Here is a 17,883-nt window from a genome sequence, read left to right as displayed (position 1 = left end):
CATCGGATTGCCAGACAGTGAAGCGTGATTCGTCACTCCAGAGTACACGTCTCCACTGCTCTAGAGTCCAGTGGTGGCGTGCTTTACACCACTGCATCCGATGCTTTACATTGCACTGGGTGATGTAAGGCTTGGATGCAGCTGCTCGACCATGGAAACCCATTCCATGAAGCTCTCTACACACTGTTGATCAGCTGATCTGAAGCCACATGAAGTTTAGAGGATTGTAGCTATTGACTGCGGAAATTTGGTGACCTCCGCTCCTCTGACCCGCTCTGTGATTTTACGTGGTTTAACACTTTAAAGCTGAGTTGCTGTCGTTCCCAATCGCTTTCACTTAGTTATAATACTACTAACAATTGACTGTGGAAAATTTTGTAGCGAGGAAATTTCACAACTGGACTTATTGCACAGGTGGCATCCTGTCATGGTACCACGCTGGAATTGACTGAGCTCCTGAGAGCGACCCGTTCTTTCAGAAATGTATCACCTGCATGCCCAGGTGCATGATTTTATATACCTATAACCATGAAAGTGATTGAAACACCTGGATTAATGATTTGGATGGGTGACTGAATACTTTTGCCAATAAATTGTATGTGGAATAGAAAGAAAAAATTTAAGCCCAGAAAAATTATTAGTTTCAATATTTTAATATTAATCACAGTGGAGGATGGAGTACACCACTCCTATACTTCAGAACAAAAAGTACAAATATACAGCTTAAATTTAACTCCAGGAAAAGTAATAGTACTCCATATTACACATTTGCTTTTCAGTGTACTTAAGTATGCACATGTTCTATAATATAAGTATACTATATTTTAATAATTTATGGAATAAAAAGTGGTTAATTAAAACTGCACATTATACCTCGTTTAGGAGAGTTTTCTATACTTACAGATACACAGTGAGAAAACCCTTAAACCACACCCACTCTTTCCAGAACCAGAGGGTTACAACTGTGGTCACATGACAAGTCCACATCACTTAACGTTATTCACATATTTCTTTCAATGTAATGAAAAATTGCTTTGTTTTATTACTTTTATTCTTATAAATTCCTGATACATAAAAAATGTACCTAAGTACAATAACAAAGTAAAAATGCTTTGTTGCTGTGCACCATTGATTATTCATCTATATTAGAATTTTTGGGATTGACAATTCTCCCCATAAACAAGATGCTCTTTGTTTCCTGGTCGATGATAAATATCATAAATGGCTTATTAAATTTCAGACTGGTCGGTTGAATACGTGCTGCAAAGTGCATTTTCGTCACAGCTGTTGCAGTGGCTCCGACTTCATCCACATCTAACGTGGCTTTATGCACAGCCTGGGGACAAACGGAACATTTCCATGTAATTGAGTGCATGAGTGATGTTTTTCCTTTCAACAGTGAAGCAAAACAACATTGAAAAGAAATGATTGGAGTCACAGTTACTTTCATGCAATAGCTTTAGATTAATGCCTACATCATGTTTAGCTAGTGGCATGGTTTGGTCATGTGCAGCAGAGGGACATTGGGTATATCAGGTTTATGGATGTGTTGAGGGAAGACATGGTTTATTTGAAACCCCATGGTTAGTATGGGGACAGGTGATCTGTTGTGGTGACTGGGAGCAGCCAAAAGAAAAAGAAGAAGAACAAAAACAAGAAGAAGAAAAAGAAGAAGAGGAAAGCATGACAAACCTGTATCTCTAATGTGCCATCTGCATTTGTCATTAACCTTCTTACCTCAGAAAGGTATATGTTTTCATCAGTAATCCCAGCGAAGTTAGCTTTATCAGTAAACATATCCTTCATTCCAAGTCCAGTAAGAATGTTGATCAGCGAATATGATGTTTTCAGGGACAGTTTAGGGAGGTGGATCTCGTATTTACTGAAGAAAAAGAAGGCAAGTTTGCTTATTGGCAATATTTAAATGACACCCACTTCTCGCATTAGTATATAACAGGTTGTAAATATAAATTTAAAAAAATTAATAAATAAAAAATATAAATAAATAAATAGACAAACTAACAAAGATAACTTGTCAAATACAAGAGACCTTAGGCCAACTATAGTTACCAAGCTGCTTCAAAAATTTGTGTTTTTTTTTTTTTTTTTATCCGAATAATAAAAAGAAATAAATTTTGGGGAAAGAAAACAGACAAAATTGATAATACACTATATGGACAAATGTTTGTGGACACCTGACTAAAAGATTCCTGTGCTTTTTGTACATTTTGTTCCACATTTAATCCCCAAGTGTGGTTGTTTGATTTGTGCTCATTCAGCCACAAGTCAGGAACAAATGCAGAGTATGGAGTTAGAGTGAGTGAGTTAGAGTTCCACTTCATTCCAAAGGTTTTTAATAAGGTCGAGGTCAGATAGGTCGAGTTCGAGGTAGCAGGCCACTCAAGATCTTCCACTCCAATCCATGTAAACCGTGTCTTCACACAGTTCTCTTTGTGCACAGGTTTGGGTCTCCTAGTTCAAGTGAAAGGAAGACGCTACCGCCTCCAAAGACGTCCTATAAAATTGTGTGCCTCCAATGTTGTGGCAACAGATTGGGAAAAAAGACTGGGAAGGATGTGACTGGAAAACTCAGGTGTCCCAATACGTTTGTCCATATAGTGTACATTAAAAAAAATCAAATTTTTAAAAACATTTCTGAACTATGTTAACATTTTAAAATCCCAGACAATCCAAACAACCTTTTACTTATCTTCTTGGTCCAGTTTTCGATGTGTTGTGGAAGCAAAGCCTCTTGAAGAACAGTGAGATCTTTGGGTAGAGCGAGTATCATGGAGAATGAGTCGTTGTAATCCAGACGAAGGACAGTGGTAGAGAGCTCTGCATCGGAGTGGATGTAAAAATTATTTATCTCATTCATCATTTGAACTGGAACAGTTGTTTTTGCATCCACATTGAATTTTGCCTTTCTGGTATTTTGGGGGTCAAAGGGGATGGACCATTTTCCTAAAGAAAGAAAATGGAATTGCTGTTATAGAACACAAAAGCAGAAAGAGGTGATGATACAATTAATATTGACATAATAGTTATACATAATAAAAAAATAATTAAAAAATAAAACGTACCCTTAAAATAGATATAGCTGAGTAGATACATGAGGGTACATGAATCCAGTTCTTTAATAACCCTGCGAATTTTTCCTTGTGTCTTTTCACTGACATATTTGTTTATCTGATTAGAGGTTTTTTTGGTTTGGGTGAAATCGACAGAGAAGCCTTCGGAAAGATAGAAATTGGCAATTTTCTCCAAAAATTCCGCGTGAGGCTTGAAAGTTTCATTTACATAGACAGCAGTACCCACGTTCAGATCTACTCCTGTCCTCTGACTGAGGTTACGGAGAAGATCTAAGTAGGCATTGTGCAATTCCTCAGAGGTCATGACCGTATCGCTGAATCCGAGGCCACTGAGAAGCTGTTCATGAGTCTCACCTTCTGCTCCTAAAGACAGTGCAGACAATGCCATGGAGACACTCAACGGTGAGAAGAACACGTTCTCGGACTGAGCGACAGACACGATGCTTTTGTACAGTCGAAATGCAAAATTATTGTTCATGTCACTTAATGCTTTCATGTGAGTTTTCTGATCATCGTAGTCAGAATGCTGCTGTAGATCTCCGTGTACATTAGTGGAAACGAATGCCAAGGCAAAACAGCACCACAAACACACGGCATTCCACGGCATGACGCTTCTTCTGAGCTAAAATCGAATAAATTCAAACCAAACAGGTCAAATGACATCTCATAACAAGAAATAAAATGAATTACACACCGTTTTTCTATACAGTAAGAATCTATAAATCATTCCAAATTTAGCAACAAATGTCAGATGATGGATTTTTCCACCTTGTTTTTAACCTATTTACTCCTGTTCTCACATAAGTGATTGTTAGATTTTTATCATGCCGAAGCAAATCTTAATTCTTGAAAAAGTTTCCCATGCGATCTACGATGCCCATGGTGCATTTTCTGATCAGGGAAGAATCACAGCACACAGAATGGTGCAAATGTTCTTCTTCAGTTTATTACAGATAACAGACAAGTATACATACACACTGAAAAAAACCTGACCTAAAACTGTTGCTGATTGGGTAAGAAGACATAGTAACCAGAGATGTATGAACCCAGATAAAGATATTTTGTGTACCTTACATACTCTCATCGTAAAGACCCTATAGTGTGTCAGTGTGAGGCCCATCTTAACACTAACAGTGATCAATTCAACTGTCTGTTCTCCAAGAATGTGCAAAAAGTCATACACAACAAACTCACCGAAATAAAGCAATTCTCCGGAAAATCTTCTAATGCCTTGCTTTGTTCAGTATACTTTTAGCCACAAGACTCTACCCTGTTTTTTTGTTTATCCGTAGTCTGAATAATTTCTAATCATTAACAGACTCTCAGCAATGCAAGCAGAGGACATAAGAGCAAATATATCGATTATTTGAATGTAAAACATTCACAGCATCGAGGAGTTCTGGACCTGGAGTACCATTGCACCACATTACCTGGCTCATACTTGATGCATGAACAAGCTGAATGACGTGTTCAAGTCTACAGTTGAAACCTAAATTAAAGTCCACTAGGTATATTTTATAAATAGAAAATGAATGTTGTTTAGGTGGGAAACCCTAAGATTTTGTAACTTTAAAGATATACTTATCTAATCAGGTTTATCAATTAGTGTCGTATGCTAAAAGGCACGCCACAGCCACAGCTGCCTCCTATACCCGTTAGCTTTAAATACAATCAGATTCAGTTTTATTCATTTCATTTATATATTTTTTTGTCTAACACTTTTAACGTTTGACATTGTCTCAAACCAGCTTTACTGAGATACAGTGCATATGGAAAGTATTCACAGCGCTTCACCTTTTCCACATTTTGTTACGTTACAGCCTCATTCCAAAATGGATTCAATTCATTATTTTCCTTAAATTTGTCTTATTTTTCTACAAACAAAACCTCATAATGACGACATAAAAGAGGTTTGTTCAAAATCATTTCAAATGTATTTAAAGTAAAAAACAGTAAAAAATCACGACATTCAGGTGCATCCTGTTTCCTAATCATCCTTGAGATGTTAAACTTGATTGGAGTCCATGATTTGAAAGACACACGCTTGTCTATATGAGGTCCCACAGTTAACAGTGCATGTCAGCACACAAACCAATCCATGAAGACCTAGGAATTGTCTGTAGACCTCAGAGACAGGATTGTATTGAGGCACAGATCTGGGGAGAGGAACAGAAAAATTTCTGCATCGTTGAAGCTCCCAATGAGCACAGTGGCCTTCATCATCCGTAAATGGAAGAAGTTTGGAACCACCAGGACTCTTCCTAGAGCAGAGCCGCCTGGGAGGGAGGTGACCAAGAACCCGATGATCACTCTGAAAGAGCTCCAGCGTTTCTCTGTGGAAAGAGGAAAACCTTCCAAAAGAACTTTCCAGAATAACAACCATCTCTGCAGCACTCCACCAATCAGGCCAGATGGAAGCCACTCCTTCAAAAACCGTCTCAAGAAATGTTTCCTTGCCACTGGCTTGCTGATTAGGGATAAACCTATAAGGAATAATTGATATTTATATGCAGGTGTATCTAAACAAGTCGACCCAATCTGAAATATAGAAAATCTGCTTAAAACTTTGTCACATGATGAACAAACCACTTTTCATATCTAACTTAACTGAGATTGATGCCAGAATAACTTGATAAATCATACACTTGTTTCTCACTAAATAAATGCTTTACCTGTCAGACAAAACAGTTCTGAATACTGATAACTTTTTTGTTTGGCTGCAACTTCTGCCAGCCACAGTGACTCGTTTTGGATGGAGAACGCGTTCAAATTTCCAGGTTTTTGATCACATCCCTTGGCACAGGACTATAAATGATTGTCACAGGACTTTAGCAAAATAATCTATGCATTTTTTTTGTGTATTTCATGGAGACGCTTTTATTCTACAGTGGAACCCGGTTATCTCCCCCTCGGTTACCTCGACAACCCTATTAAGTCGACGTTTTTGAAGTGGAACCGCCAAATTCTCGCTTTTACTAAGCATTTTTTAATGGTTATGTCAACTTTTTTTATGTCGCCGAACCCTAATATCTCGAGCACAAGGGGGGAAAAATTTACCATTCAACATTCAAAAGTTATCTCGATCTCCATGACCAAACGCCGGCTTTTGAAAATATTAGTTATCGATGCCACTTCACCATCTCACTACCGTAATTTTTTGAGGAATCGACGGTGGTTTGTATTCTATACTGGTAAATCTCTGCCCATAAGAAATAATGGAAAACCAATTAATACGTTCCCGACCTCCACCGAAACCCATTTATTAACAATTTTTGCCCTGTTTTTTAGCAGTATTAATACTAAATAATACAGGTAAATAAATAATACTGTATATAATTGTTATGCAGGGTAATGAGCTGAGGTAAAGCCTGAGCACAGTTCGCTGCATAACAATTATATACGTGTTTTGCAGCCGTGGAGAGCGCGTGGAGTCCGGAAAGGAAGAAACGCATAGGAATACGTGTGACAGGGAAAACACAGACAAACATGCATCAAACACCTTCACATACTAACTATAACCGACAAGGAGTGTGCATGAATGAGTGGTTTATATATAGGAGCTGGGGATGAGTGAATAATGAGCACCAGGTGTGCATCCAGGTGGAAAGCGGATTTTGACAGCCGCCAAAGGGGCAGGTGGATTCCTGACAATAATACAGTAAAAAGTATAAATTAAAAACATTACAAAATGTACGTACATTTTTATAGCATGTCGCCTCATAAAACAAATCGCGGCAACGCTGTTGTGTAAAAAAACCCCTTCAAAAACACGTGCATGCACATTCTCATTTATTAACGCACATCATGTACATAAAGAAATTTCAAGCACGTTAATATACTGCCGCCATTTTGATTTTCGTTTATCTCGATCATCGGTTACCTCGATGCTTTTTGGCGACCCCCTAGGACATCGACATAACCGGGTTCCACTGTATATGTATTTTCTGCTAATGAATCTGACTGGCAGATTACACAACACGTGGGAAGTATAAACCATCATCAAAAAAAATGTTTTTACTATCATCATTATAAATCATTATAAAATAAAATAAATAATAAGGTTTGTTTTTTTTCCAGCTATGCTTTAGGGGTCTTGTATGTTCTATTCCCACAATGTATGTAGATAAAATCAAGAGTATTTACTGCTCTTCTGATACAAATTGTTAGAGCACTGGAATTAAAAAAATGGCTGGAATTTTCTGATCCAAATCTTAGGCATGTTGTATGTCAATGTCATGCAATTTGCAACACAAATTTTTCGAAAAAAAAAAAAAAAAGGTTTCATTACTATGAACATATTAATATTTGCTCAGTATTATTGTTAGCAATACTTCATGAATGAATATTTCATACCAAAAAACTGACTTTATAAGCAACCTTATAAATACTGTTTCATAAAAACATGACACATTGGGATTGAGGCTTTTATTATGTCCATAAAGCATTTTTTTCCAGAAGAATATGAAAAGTTTACACAAGTTGATTGCCTCAGCTTAGAGTGATCCTGAAACCATCATGTAAATACACAGTATGCAAAATAAGAGACAGAATAAGGCTTAATGTGAATGTACTGTCACATGTATTTTAAAAAAGATTTTAAGAAAATATAAAAGCTTTAGTGTCTTTCCAGTCCTGAATTGAAATATTAAAAGAGCTAAAAGTAAAAAAGAACACATACCCAGAAAAACAATAACAAAAAGACAATTTAAACTTCGTGCAACAAAAGCAAGTCGTTTAGAAGAAGAAACGAAGAAACTTTTTTTTTTTTGGACATCAACACAAACAAATTATGCACATTTTTTATTTCCTAATGGACACACACACACACACACACACACACACACACACACACACACACACACACACACACACAGGTATGAGTAGATCATCCCACTCATATCATGGCTGTTTGCCAGAATTAAAGATTGTGGTGGAGGTTTGCATTGCAAAACCAACTAAACAGATAAAAATAAAAGGCTAATGGTCCATTATTTTAGATTTACGGGCCTAGAATTCTGCCCACTCCAAATCACAGTGTACATTGTGGAGAGAAGGTGTGTGAACTCCATGTGTGTATACTCAACATTGACTAATCTCCCTTTTTTACAATAAGTAGAGAAACTGGCACCTCCTATTTTTCTTCTTTTTCTTTGTCAGTGTTCCGCTTCTTGGCCACCTGGAAGTAAAAGACAGAAATATATCATTATTTATTATATTTTATTATAGTTTATCAACAATACACAAATACATGTATATTTTAACTGTAATTAAAGCACAGCCATGTAAAATAATTATTTATAAGACACTTCTAATTTGATTTGCAAAACATAATGAGTGAGGAAATGTTTTTCTGAGTAAAGGACAATAATTCTAAATGAGCACATCACAAATATTTCAGTTTGAACATATTTAAAGTGTTTCAGTTTGGACTTTTTCCTTTAACATTTCTGTTAATCATTTATTTATTATGGCGCAGTTGAAAACAGTACCTTTGACACGGCTGTGTTCTTTTGGCAGTGTCGGCCGTCTGCCCTGTCTCTGGTCTGAGGCCTGTCATGGGGAATACAAGAGGTCTATGATCATTTTTATAGTGTGTGTGTGTGTGTGTGTGTGTTAGGGTGGAAAAATGTGAGTATAAAATTAGGTTACAGTATCCCTCAATTGGACCAATAATGTAATTAATCTGTCAGTTAATTCAATTCAATTCAATTCATTTTTATTTGTATAGCGCTTTTAACAATAAACAGACTGTACAGGAGTGCAAACTGCTAAAGAAGTAAATGGCGTTAATGCTCGCTGGGTCACGACTGTTTTGGCAGCAAAAGGGGACTCAATATTAGGCAGGTGGTCATAACTTTTTGCCTGATTGATGGCAATAAAGTTATGCCTAGTCGCTGTATGTATGTATGTATGTATGTATATGTATATATATATATATATACATATACAGTACAGACCAAAAGTTTGGACAACAACAGTTTGGTGGTCTTGTAGCCCATTCCAGCCTGGTGCAGGTCTACAATCTTGTCCCTGACGTCCTTTGACAGCTTTGGTTTTGCTCATGGTGGTGGAGAGGTTTGAATAGAAGAGGTTGATTCTGTGACATGTGTCTTTTATACACATAATGAGTTGATATTAGGAGTTCTTTCCTAAAGGTACAGGACTAATTTGGGTGTGTGGAAATCAGAATTCTTGCTGGTAGGTACAGGATCAAATACTTATTTCACTCCATCAAATACAAATTCATTTATAACCTTTCTTTAATGTTTTTTAGGGATTATTTTAAAATATTCTTTCTCTGTTAAAATAAACCTACCATAAAAATTCTAGACTGTTAATTTCTTTGTAAGGGGTAAACATATGCAGAGGAGGGACATGGGGTATATCGGTAGAAGAACGCTGAGGATGGAACCGGATGGCTCCATCCTCAGCGTTTGAAAGGAGCAGTTGGTTTGAAAGGAGCAGATGTAGAGGACAGGGGGGTATGGAGCCGGATGATCCGCTGTGGCGACCCCTAATGGGAGAAGCTAAAAGAAGTTGTCTGACTTCTCAATTATCAATATAATAAATTTGACAAAGACCGTCCCAGGTGTGCACTTACTCAGAAGACCCTGCAGTGCTGGAACTGAAGCATCCACTGAGAGGATCTAAACGGGGTGAGCGGATGTCTGTGACGTTTCCCCACTGACTCCTGCTCTTTCCTTGCTGCTCTGCATTGGTGTTCTTCCCAGCGGAGGAAAGACTTCTAAAGGCAGACGGCTTCCACGGGTCCACAGAAGACCTGTAGCTCTGCCAGTCATGAACTGTTGCCATGTCCTTAGCAGGCTCTTCTGCATAAAACAAAGAGATCGGTGAAATTGGTGCAGACTAGCGAGATTTTTTTAACACAGATTAAACATAATTCTGCACATAACTTGTCCTAAGGAGTCCTAATAATAAAGTTGAATAAATGATTTTATTTATTAGTGTTTTTTAGATGCACGTTAAGAGTTTTTGTTGAAGTTGCTTCCTTATATTCAATACATTGAATAATCTGTTTAGAGCTTATAAAAATCCTTTCCATATCTTGAAGACATTCTTGTTCCTTTGCACAACACAACATGCTCGTGCTATTGACAGACACGTATTGTGACAGTAGCTTTCAAACAAACGCATAGTTTTAAGCTTGGATCATACATAGCGTATACTTAAATCAGAGCTGTTCTGAAAACAGCTATGAGACTTGACTAAACATGCTGTACCCTTTGAGCAAATTGCCTCAGGTAAAAAAATAAAAAATAAATTGCCGCACTATTCTAGATAAGAACACATGAGCAGTGGCTCACCCTTTTGTTTCACTATTCTTTGTCTTTCTGGAGAACTCCTCCCACACCTCTCATTGGTTGGGTAGAGAGGTTTCCATGGAGATGGGGATGCTCCATCTGTTTGATAAGCCGTGGCAGGGCGGAAGTCGCACTTATCCTAAATGATGGACAGAGAATGATATTGAAAAGCCATATCCCTATCTGTTTACACTATGTGTATTTAAAAAAACAAACAAATATTGTGAACAATGCACGTGGTGGAAATACCTGATGGTGAAATACGACACTTTCCTCCAAAGTTACTCCACAGAACTCGCAGGGAATGAGCACATCACCCCCTACTGGGCTTGAAGGAGGACTGTAGGAAAGAGGGGAGACCGATTGGGGCAGGTTGGGAGGACTCGGGGTACGAGGAGTGATGATGTCATCGTCAGTGAAAGGCTCTTCATGGGGCAGAGATGGAGGCTGCTTGCTGAAAGAGGCGATGGCAGAGGCAGTGTTGCACCCCGTCTATGGAACAATAACAAACAAGCAACTAAAATCCACGAGTGCATTATATAAAATACCAAGAATACATGCTGGACTATATAACAATCTGAACAACTCGATTATCAGAATTCACAATTAACCTTTTACAAGCACCTAATGTGGGTAATAGCATTTTTTAAATGCTAATACACAATATGTTTACTTACAATATGTTTAATTTTGTCTGTTACTTGTGCAACCTTGTATTTCTATCCCCAGAGAAACAACAAATGTTCCTGGGGACACACAGCAAATGAATAATAAACACTCATAAGAGTGTCGAGAGGTGTCAATAATTTGAACATATTTTTAATAAAAAATTATTGTAAAAAAAATTATTTTCCATTAAAAGAAAAAATACATATTTTATGTATTGATTAAGGTTAAAAAAAAATTCTGTAGGGCACAGAATGTGCTCGTTTAATGAGCTTTGGTACAGGGATTTTTAGTCTAAATTTGTAACCAGAAAAATCTATTAAAATATATTTAATTTTATAACATTGTAGTGCGTTCAAGCGTTTGAATTTAAATGTCATTCAGCATGATTCATTACTATGCTTCATTGGCATGATTTACTAAAACAAACAAACTTCAAACATTAGAGTACATCTTTTATAGCATCTGATATTAATTACATTACCAATATTTACCATTAATATGCAGTTGACAGACAGAAAGGTCGTTGCTCATTATGTTCATGACCGTGTTTTCTTTACACTTTGATATTTCTCTTTCTCGGCACAACATTTTCTCTTCTTCTGACCTAACTTAATTTAATTGCAAACCTCTTTGAAACTCACAATTTATGAGGACACCAGTGCACACATAAAATATGTCTTTTATACATTGTTTTCTTGGAAATAAATCCTGAATCTATAATAAGATTGATTCTGACCTGGTGTAAAATAAGGTCCTCTTCTGGAAAGAGCTCCTCGCAGAACTCACAGGGGAGCATGATCTCAGTGGAGGTGTTCGTGCTAGCTGGAGTGTTGTTGTTATTGGGAGATGAGAGTTGAGAGCTGAAGGTGGTTGGGACTGGGATTCTGCCAAGATGCTGATCCCAGACGTCAGTCCACAAACCCTGCTGAATATCTGGCTCCTCGGTATCTCCATCACTCTGCAGACTTAGGGCCAGCAGGTAGTCCAGGCCAGAGGAGTCGGAATCTGGCAGCTGGCTCAGAGGCCACAGCAGGCTGTTGTTGTTGGTCTCCAGCTCTGTGTCCTGATCTAGCACTGATAATCATGTTCAAATATCAGAAACTGTGCCCAGAATTACTACACCATAATATATAAAGATGATGCACAGATTAAAATGTAGTTTAAATACATTAATAAATTATTATTCAAACGTATTTACTGCCTTTTTAAAAGCATTTCCTTGTAGTTAAAACAATGTAAAATGAAAGAACAGTCAGGATATCACCCAAAAACAGAACTGAGAATTTAGCAGGACTGGCTGTGTTGGATTTTGTGATGTCTCTGGTATGAAAGACACTATAGTGTAGTCGATTAATATAAATGTAACCTTTTCTTGTACTTACAGCGAGAAAACTCGTTTCTCTGCACCATGTTTCTCCTGGCCCCAGTCCCCACTGCTCCTCTAGTGCTGTTGTGAAGTCTGCTCTCTAGTGGCCGTGGTGGACCTCTGCGCTCTGTTAACCCTGCACTACTGTTATTATTACTCCGTTCTTGCCCCCTCAACAGATTGTGGATGGACTGTGTCTCGAACCACGCTCCAGGGGACTGAGTGGCCAGCCTCCTCTCCTGAGGAGGCGTGAGGCTCCCACACAGTGCTGGATGGATAGCTTTCTCCCTCAGCATGATGTTGCACTTGCACACGGGGCAGGGTTCGGTACGGGTCCCGCAGTACTCCTCGTGCTCTATGGCTTTGCTGAAGACCAGCTCCAGCTCGCAGTACTGACATGGGACCAGACGTTGGCTGCATTCGGAACTCTGCAAAAAGCAACTCTGTGTGAATGTCACTGTTACTACAGCGGGGAACAATTTGAACAAAGCATGTGACCTCCAAGCTAAATAGATTTTTAAGATTACCACTACTAGAAAGTGCAAAATGAACAACGTAAGTGGTATGAACAGATGATAAATCAACACCGCAGTACCTGATGGGTCTCCATGTGCCTCTTTTCAATCTTCAGACCACATTTGCATTGTTCCTAGTGGGGAAAAATAGTCAACATGTTCTTTCATAAAAGAAAAGCTCTGTAACATCTGTAACATGCTCTGTAATGAAAAGGTCACTTTGCCTGTGATGCGGATTGCAATTCCAAACAAACACATAACACAATGTTTTCCCTTTAATATAATGTTTTGACCTGTGGGCAGAGTATAATTCGGAACAGTTCCAACAGAAATGTTTTTATTTAGAGAAATGTATTGTACATGAACGGTTTATTTGCACTAACACACAATTACTGTACAGGTCGGTGCTGCACTGTCGCTGTGTCTATTTTCTCGTTGTGTCGCATCATTTCTTTTTTAGGCACACGTGCACGTTATGCAGTGTATTTTTGTGTTATTTTGTTTCCTGTTGCGCCTTGGTCCTGGGGGAATGCTTAAGTGAATAACCGAGTCAGATCCACTGCATGGCAACATTACAAAACTTTAAAGGATCCTTTTGAAATTATATATACAGATGGTCCCCGACTTACATCTACGTCTCAGTGTGTATTTTTTTTCTGTTTCAAACAGCAATTTTAGTGATTATAAGTTGAAAAAAAAAGCCATCAGTTTCGAGCAGAAAATAAAAATGATAAATCAGCATGAAGCAGGAAAGACTGTCACAGTCATAGCACCATCTTCTGAACTAAAACTCACACACACACACTACACACACACTACACACACAACTGTGTGATTGATCTGTACAACCCGGACTCAACACACAATCGTACTTACTTCACACGTCCATGCCCATATAATATCACTTCATTACTACAAACTGTTTACATGCTGTTTCTGCACATCTTTTTTGACTGCTGCTATTGTTTTTTTGCACAAACCATTTTGTTTACATTCTGTTTAATTACAATGTTCCCTCCTGTACTAAGTTCTCTTTTACACACCGCACTGTGTAATATACAGCAGGTTGATTGGCTATTTTGTTGTGTTTTGTGTATTTGTCCTACACTGTCTTGTGTTGTTTTGCACTGTTTGCACTAGCACTTTATGTGGCGTGGACACTTACAAGTCCTCAGCTGTGTTTTCTGTTATGTAGCTTTATGTTGTCTATGTAGCAGCAGGGTTCAGGAGGAACGTTGTTTTATTTCACTGTGTACTCTGTCAGCTATATATATGGTTGAAATGACAATACAAGCTTCTTGACTTGACTTAATCTTCTTACGATATTTGCGACTTACGATGGGGTCATCGTAAGTACAGGACGACCTGTATAATATGTTTATTACGGGTCAAATTGACCGAATTGCACCTTTACATCACTTTTTGCAGCCTGATTTGTGAGGACACGCAAAATATTGCAGAATATTATAAAATGTATTGGAACAATATTACAGATATGAATAAAAAAAAAAACTGGAATAACCATAGAATGATAGAAACCTATTTACCACTATTTAAAACCATCTGCTTGCTTTAACAAATGCTCAACATAAAAAGCAATGTTGTGGGGAACCGAAGCAGCATGCTTAAAAGGTCAAACAAAAAGTCCTGTTATTTTTTTAACTTTCAGAGACACCACAGTGTCATTAAAACGATACCTGAGAATGCTCCTGCTCTGAATGTTTCTGCAGTTCGGCTCGGGGAACGGGCTCCTGGCACACATCACACAGGGCGATGTTGCGTCGACAGTGGATCTCGTGTGTGGTGAAGTTGGCTTCGGGAATGTCATGTTTGCTGCAGAGGGACACACATGAAAATGATCAAAACATGAAGAGTGAACTGTGAACTATTGCTGTGAACTTATTGCATGATGAAGGAAATCCATACCAGTTAGAGCAAAGGTGAGTGTTTTCGTCGGCCATAACCGGCTGCCCTTTTGATAAAAGAGACAAGAAAAGCGTTTAATCGGCATCAGAACCACAAATAAACATAAATCGCAATCAGATGTACAAATATAAAACTTCATGATAATATACAAAATTAAGAACACACTCAGGGATGAGCTTCAACAAAGGTGAATGTGTATTTTATAAAAAGCAGTTGTTCTGCAACATACTGATTTTAAATTCAATGGCACCCCATTCACAAATAAACTGGTTTTAGGGGGGCCAGATACGTGTCAAATAAAAAATATTCTAGTCTTATTTTATTTTATGTGTTTTCAAACAATTTCTGGTGGGATTTTTTTGTTATAGAGTTTGGAATTATATGTATATTTCATTCTTGCTGCTTTTTAGTGAAAGTGTGGTAATAATTTAGGACCATAAAATTTCAGGAAACAACAAACAAAATAGACAACAATAAAAAAAATTGAACAAATAATATAGACTAACCAATCACTAAAATAATGCTTCAACTTCCTGTCTGTCTGTCTATCTATCATACCTGTCTGTCACTCTATTCGTTACATGTCTATCTATCTATCTATCTATCTATCTATCTATCTATCTATCTATCTATCTATCTATCACCTGTTGTCCGTCTGTCGACCAAGTACCTATCTGTCTATTGTTTTCAATCTATTGAGTACATGTCTGTGTCTGTCTGTCTGTCTATATATCTATTTTTCTATTACATGTCTGTCTTTCTGCCTATCTATCCGTCTATCTATCCATCAATCACATGTCTGTATTTCTATCTATATATTGATCTCTGTTGCTCCATCCATTCATCCATCTATTACATGTCTGTCTATCTATCTATCTATCTATCTATCTATCTATCTATCTATCTATCTATCTAGGCAACTGTTTGTCTCCCTCTCTCTTCGCTGTCAGTCTATCTGTGTTATTCTGTACAGTCTGTAACAGAAGCCTAACTTAGCCTGTCTCTCTACTGTTGCATTTGTGACTAATGTTCCTAGACGCGTATATCGACTTTCCACCCATGATAAACAATAATAAATACATTTATAAGCTCACCTTGTTTTTGTTAACAGGAGCTCACTGGAGAAACTGTTTCCTTAACCTTTCAAAAGAAACGAAACAGAAACAGTTGATTCATTAACCGCTGTGTGTTTTCACGAAAACCCTTCGCTTCCGGTAAAGTAGCTAGCTCGCTTAGCAATCTCCAAGAGTCGGCGGTATCACAAATGCCACCTCAAGAGACACAAAGTGCACTAGCTAGGCTGTACAATCCACTCCCTCACACACTGCGAAGAGCAACGTGGAAGGGAGCGGAACTCTACAGAGAACACAGCCTCAGTTAACAGATACTGTACACAAACATCTATTCTCTTTTCTATAACATCTTTTCTCAAACATCTATTTGTTTGCGAGAAATTAAAAAATAAATAAATAAACGCGCAAATAAAACGAGAAACAAGTGTCAGTTAGTGAAACAAATCACCAACAGGAAGTATAACACATAATAATAATAATAATAATAATAGCAATAATAAGAATCATAATAATAATAATAATCATAATAAAAAATATAATAAATACATAATAATAATAACAAAAGATAAAACTTTTTACATATGCCGATTTCTGTTTTTATTTATTTTATTTTTGTTTTTTTATCTCTCAGCACCCACCATTCATGACCGGACTAGACCACAGCAAAACAGTTGAAACTTGGCTAAGTAAAAGTATTTTGCTAATTCAGTAATCCGTCTGTTTTCGCGCTGGTACAAAATAATTAAATAAGGAAATAAAACGGATAAACTGTCCTTTAGTTTATAGGGTTTAACTGAACAATGAAGCTAAAGTATTAAGTTGTGTCTATGTGCCGGAAGTGAGAACGCTAATGTCGTCACATGGGCACCGACTTCCGGTCAGATGGGAAAACAACAACCAAAAATAAATAAATAAAATAAAACAGCAAAGATAAAACGATTTATAAATATGGCATCAGAAATCTGATAAATTGTGTCATTTTTTATCATTCTTATTTGCAAGCGAGAGGTATCCGTGTTAGAAAAAGACATCTTCTGAATATCGGCTTTTATTATTAAAAAATACAAATAAAAGAAGTAAAGACTTCAGGCAGAAGCTTGGCATGTTTACAGTGTATTTGGGGTAGATGAAGTGCTGGGGCTGTTGAATAACGGGGTTGGGGTAGATAAGAAGTTGAGGCCATTGAGTAAGGTGGGGTTTGGGGTAGATAAGGCACTGGGGCTGTAGAATAAGAGGAGGGGGTTTTGGGGTAGATAAGGAGTTGAGGCTGTTGAGTGAGGTGGGGTTTGGGGTAGATAAGGAGTTGGGGCTGTTGAGTGAGGTGGGGTTTGGGGTAGATAAGGAGTTGAGGCTGTTGAGTGAGGTGGGGTTTGGGGTAGATAAGGAGTTGAGGCTGTTGAGTGAGGTGGGGTTTGGGGTAGATAAGGAGTTGAGGCTGTTGAATAATGTCACCATTATTAATATCATGAGTGTAAACTTTACACTCATGATATTAATAATGGTGACAAACAAGAAATCACATTTTTTTTATGCTGTATTGAACTGTTTTTATATTGTATTCTTTTTTTGCCAGTCCAGATCAGCAACTAATTTAAAATAAATAACAAATAACTATAAATCGGTTCAGAGAGCCAAAGTTCTCGATTCAAACAAATAATAATAATAATAATAATAATAATAATGAAATGATAAGTCGTAACATAATACACTGTCATGATATTAATGATGACGACAAACAAGAAATATTAACACATCTCTTCTATGGTATTGGACATTTAGTTTATTTTTATGCATAATTGTACCATTTTGTTGGCATCCAGTTCTGATCTCTCGGTATCCAAAGAAATCCCATAAAATTCCCCAATGCAGGCATCTCCCACCAGTACTGGAGATCATTTGGTACTGGGCTACACTGCAAAA

The 17,883-nt window shown here is 37.5% G+C and overlaps 2 protein-coding genes across 4 annotated transcripts; both read right to left on the bottom strand.

Moving 5' to 3' along the window:
• Positions 1-637: 637 nt before the first annotated feature.
• Positions 638-4,391, bottom strand: LOC124380309 (serine protease inhibitor 2.1-like). Its single transcript, XM_046841167.1, has 5 exons — positions 4,287-4,391; positions 3,084-3,714; positions 2,700-2,964; positions 1,738-1,882; positions 638-1,336 (listed from the first exon to the last, which is right to left on the bottom strand). The coding sequence occupies exons 2-5, from the start codon at positions 3,697-3,699 to the stop codon at positions 1,133-1,135; spliced, it is 1,230 nt and encodes a 409-aa protein (XP_046697123.1). The 5' UTR covers positions 3,700-3,714; positions 4,287-4,391; the 3' UTR covers positions 638-1,132.
• A 3,111-nt stretch (positions 4,392-7,502) lies between these two features.
• Positions 7,503-16,826, bottom strand: trafd1 (TRAF-type zinc finger domain containing 1). Of its 3 annotated transcripts, none has more exons than XM_046842221.1 (12): positions 16,602-16,826; positions 15,985-16,030; positions 14,891-14,936; positions 14,662-14,797; positions 13,045-13,098; positions 12,466-12,877; positions 11,820-12,157; positions 10,664-10,906; positions 10,418-10,553; positions 9,694-9,922; positions 8,582-8,642; positions 7,503-8,268 (listed from the first exon to the last, which is right to left on the bottom strand). In XM_046842221.1, the coding sequence occupies exons 3-12, from the start codon at positions 14,923-14,925 to the stop codon at positions 8,224-8,226; spliced, it is 1,689 nt and encodes a 562-aa protein (XP_046698177.1). In that variant the 5' UTR covers positions 14,926-14,936; positions 15,985-16,030; positions 16,602-16,826; the 3' UTR covers positions 7,503-8,223. The 3 variants fall into 3 exon arrangements, with proteins under 3 accessions (XP_046698177.1, XP_046698178.1, XP_046698180.1); XM_046842222.1 differs by having other exon boundaries at positions 14,891-14,931; XM_046842224.1 differs by lacking the exon at positions 16,602-16,826 and having other exon boundaries at positions 14,891-14,931; positions 15,985-16,132.
• Positions 16,827-17,883: the final 1,057 nt, after the last annotated feature.

Source organism: Silurus meridionalis, chromosome 27, assembly GCF_014805685.1.
Source record: "Silurus meridionalis isolate SWU-2019-XX chromosome 27, ASM1480568v1, whole genome shotgun sequence".
Lineage (NCBI taxonomy): Eukaryota > Metazoa > Chordata > Actinopteri > Siluriformes > Siluridae > Silurus > Silurus meridionalis.
Note: the sequence above shows the minus strand (reverse complement) of the source record. Positions and strands in the feature narration are given on the sequence as shown.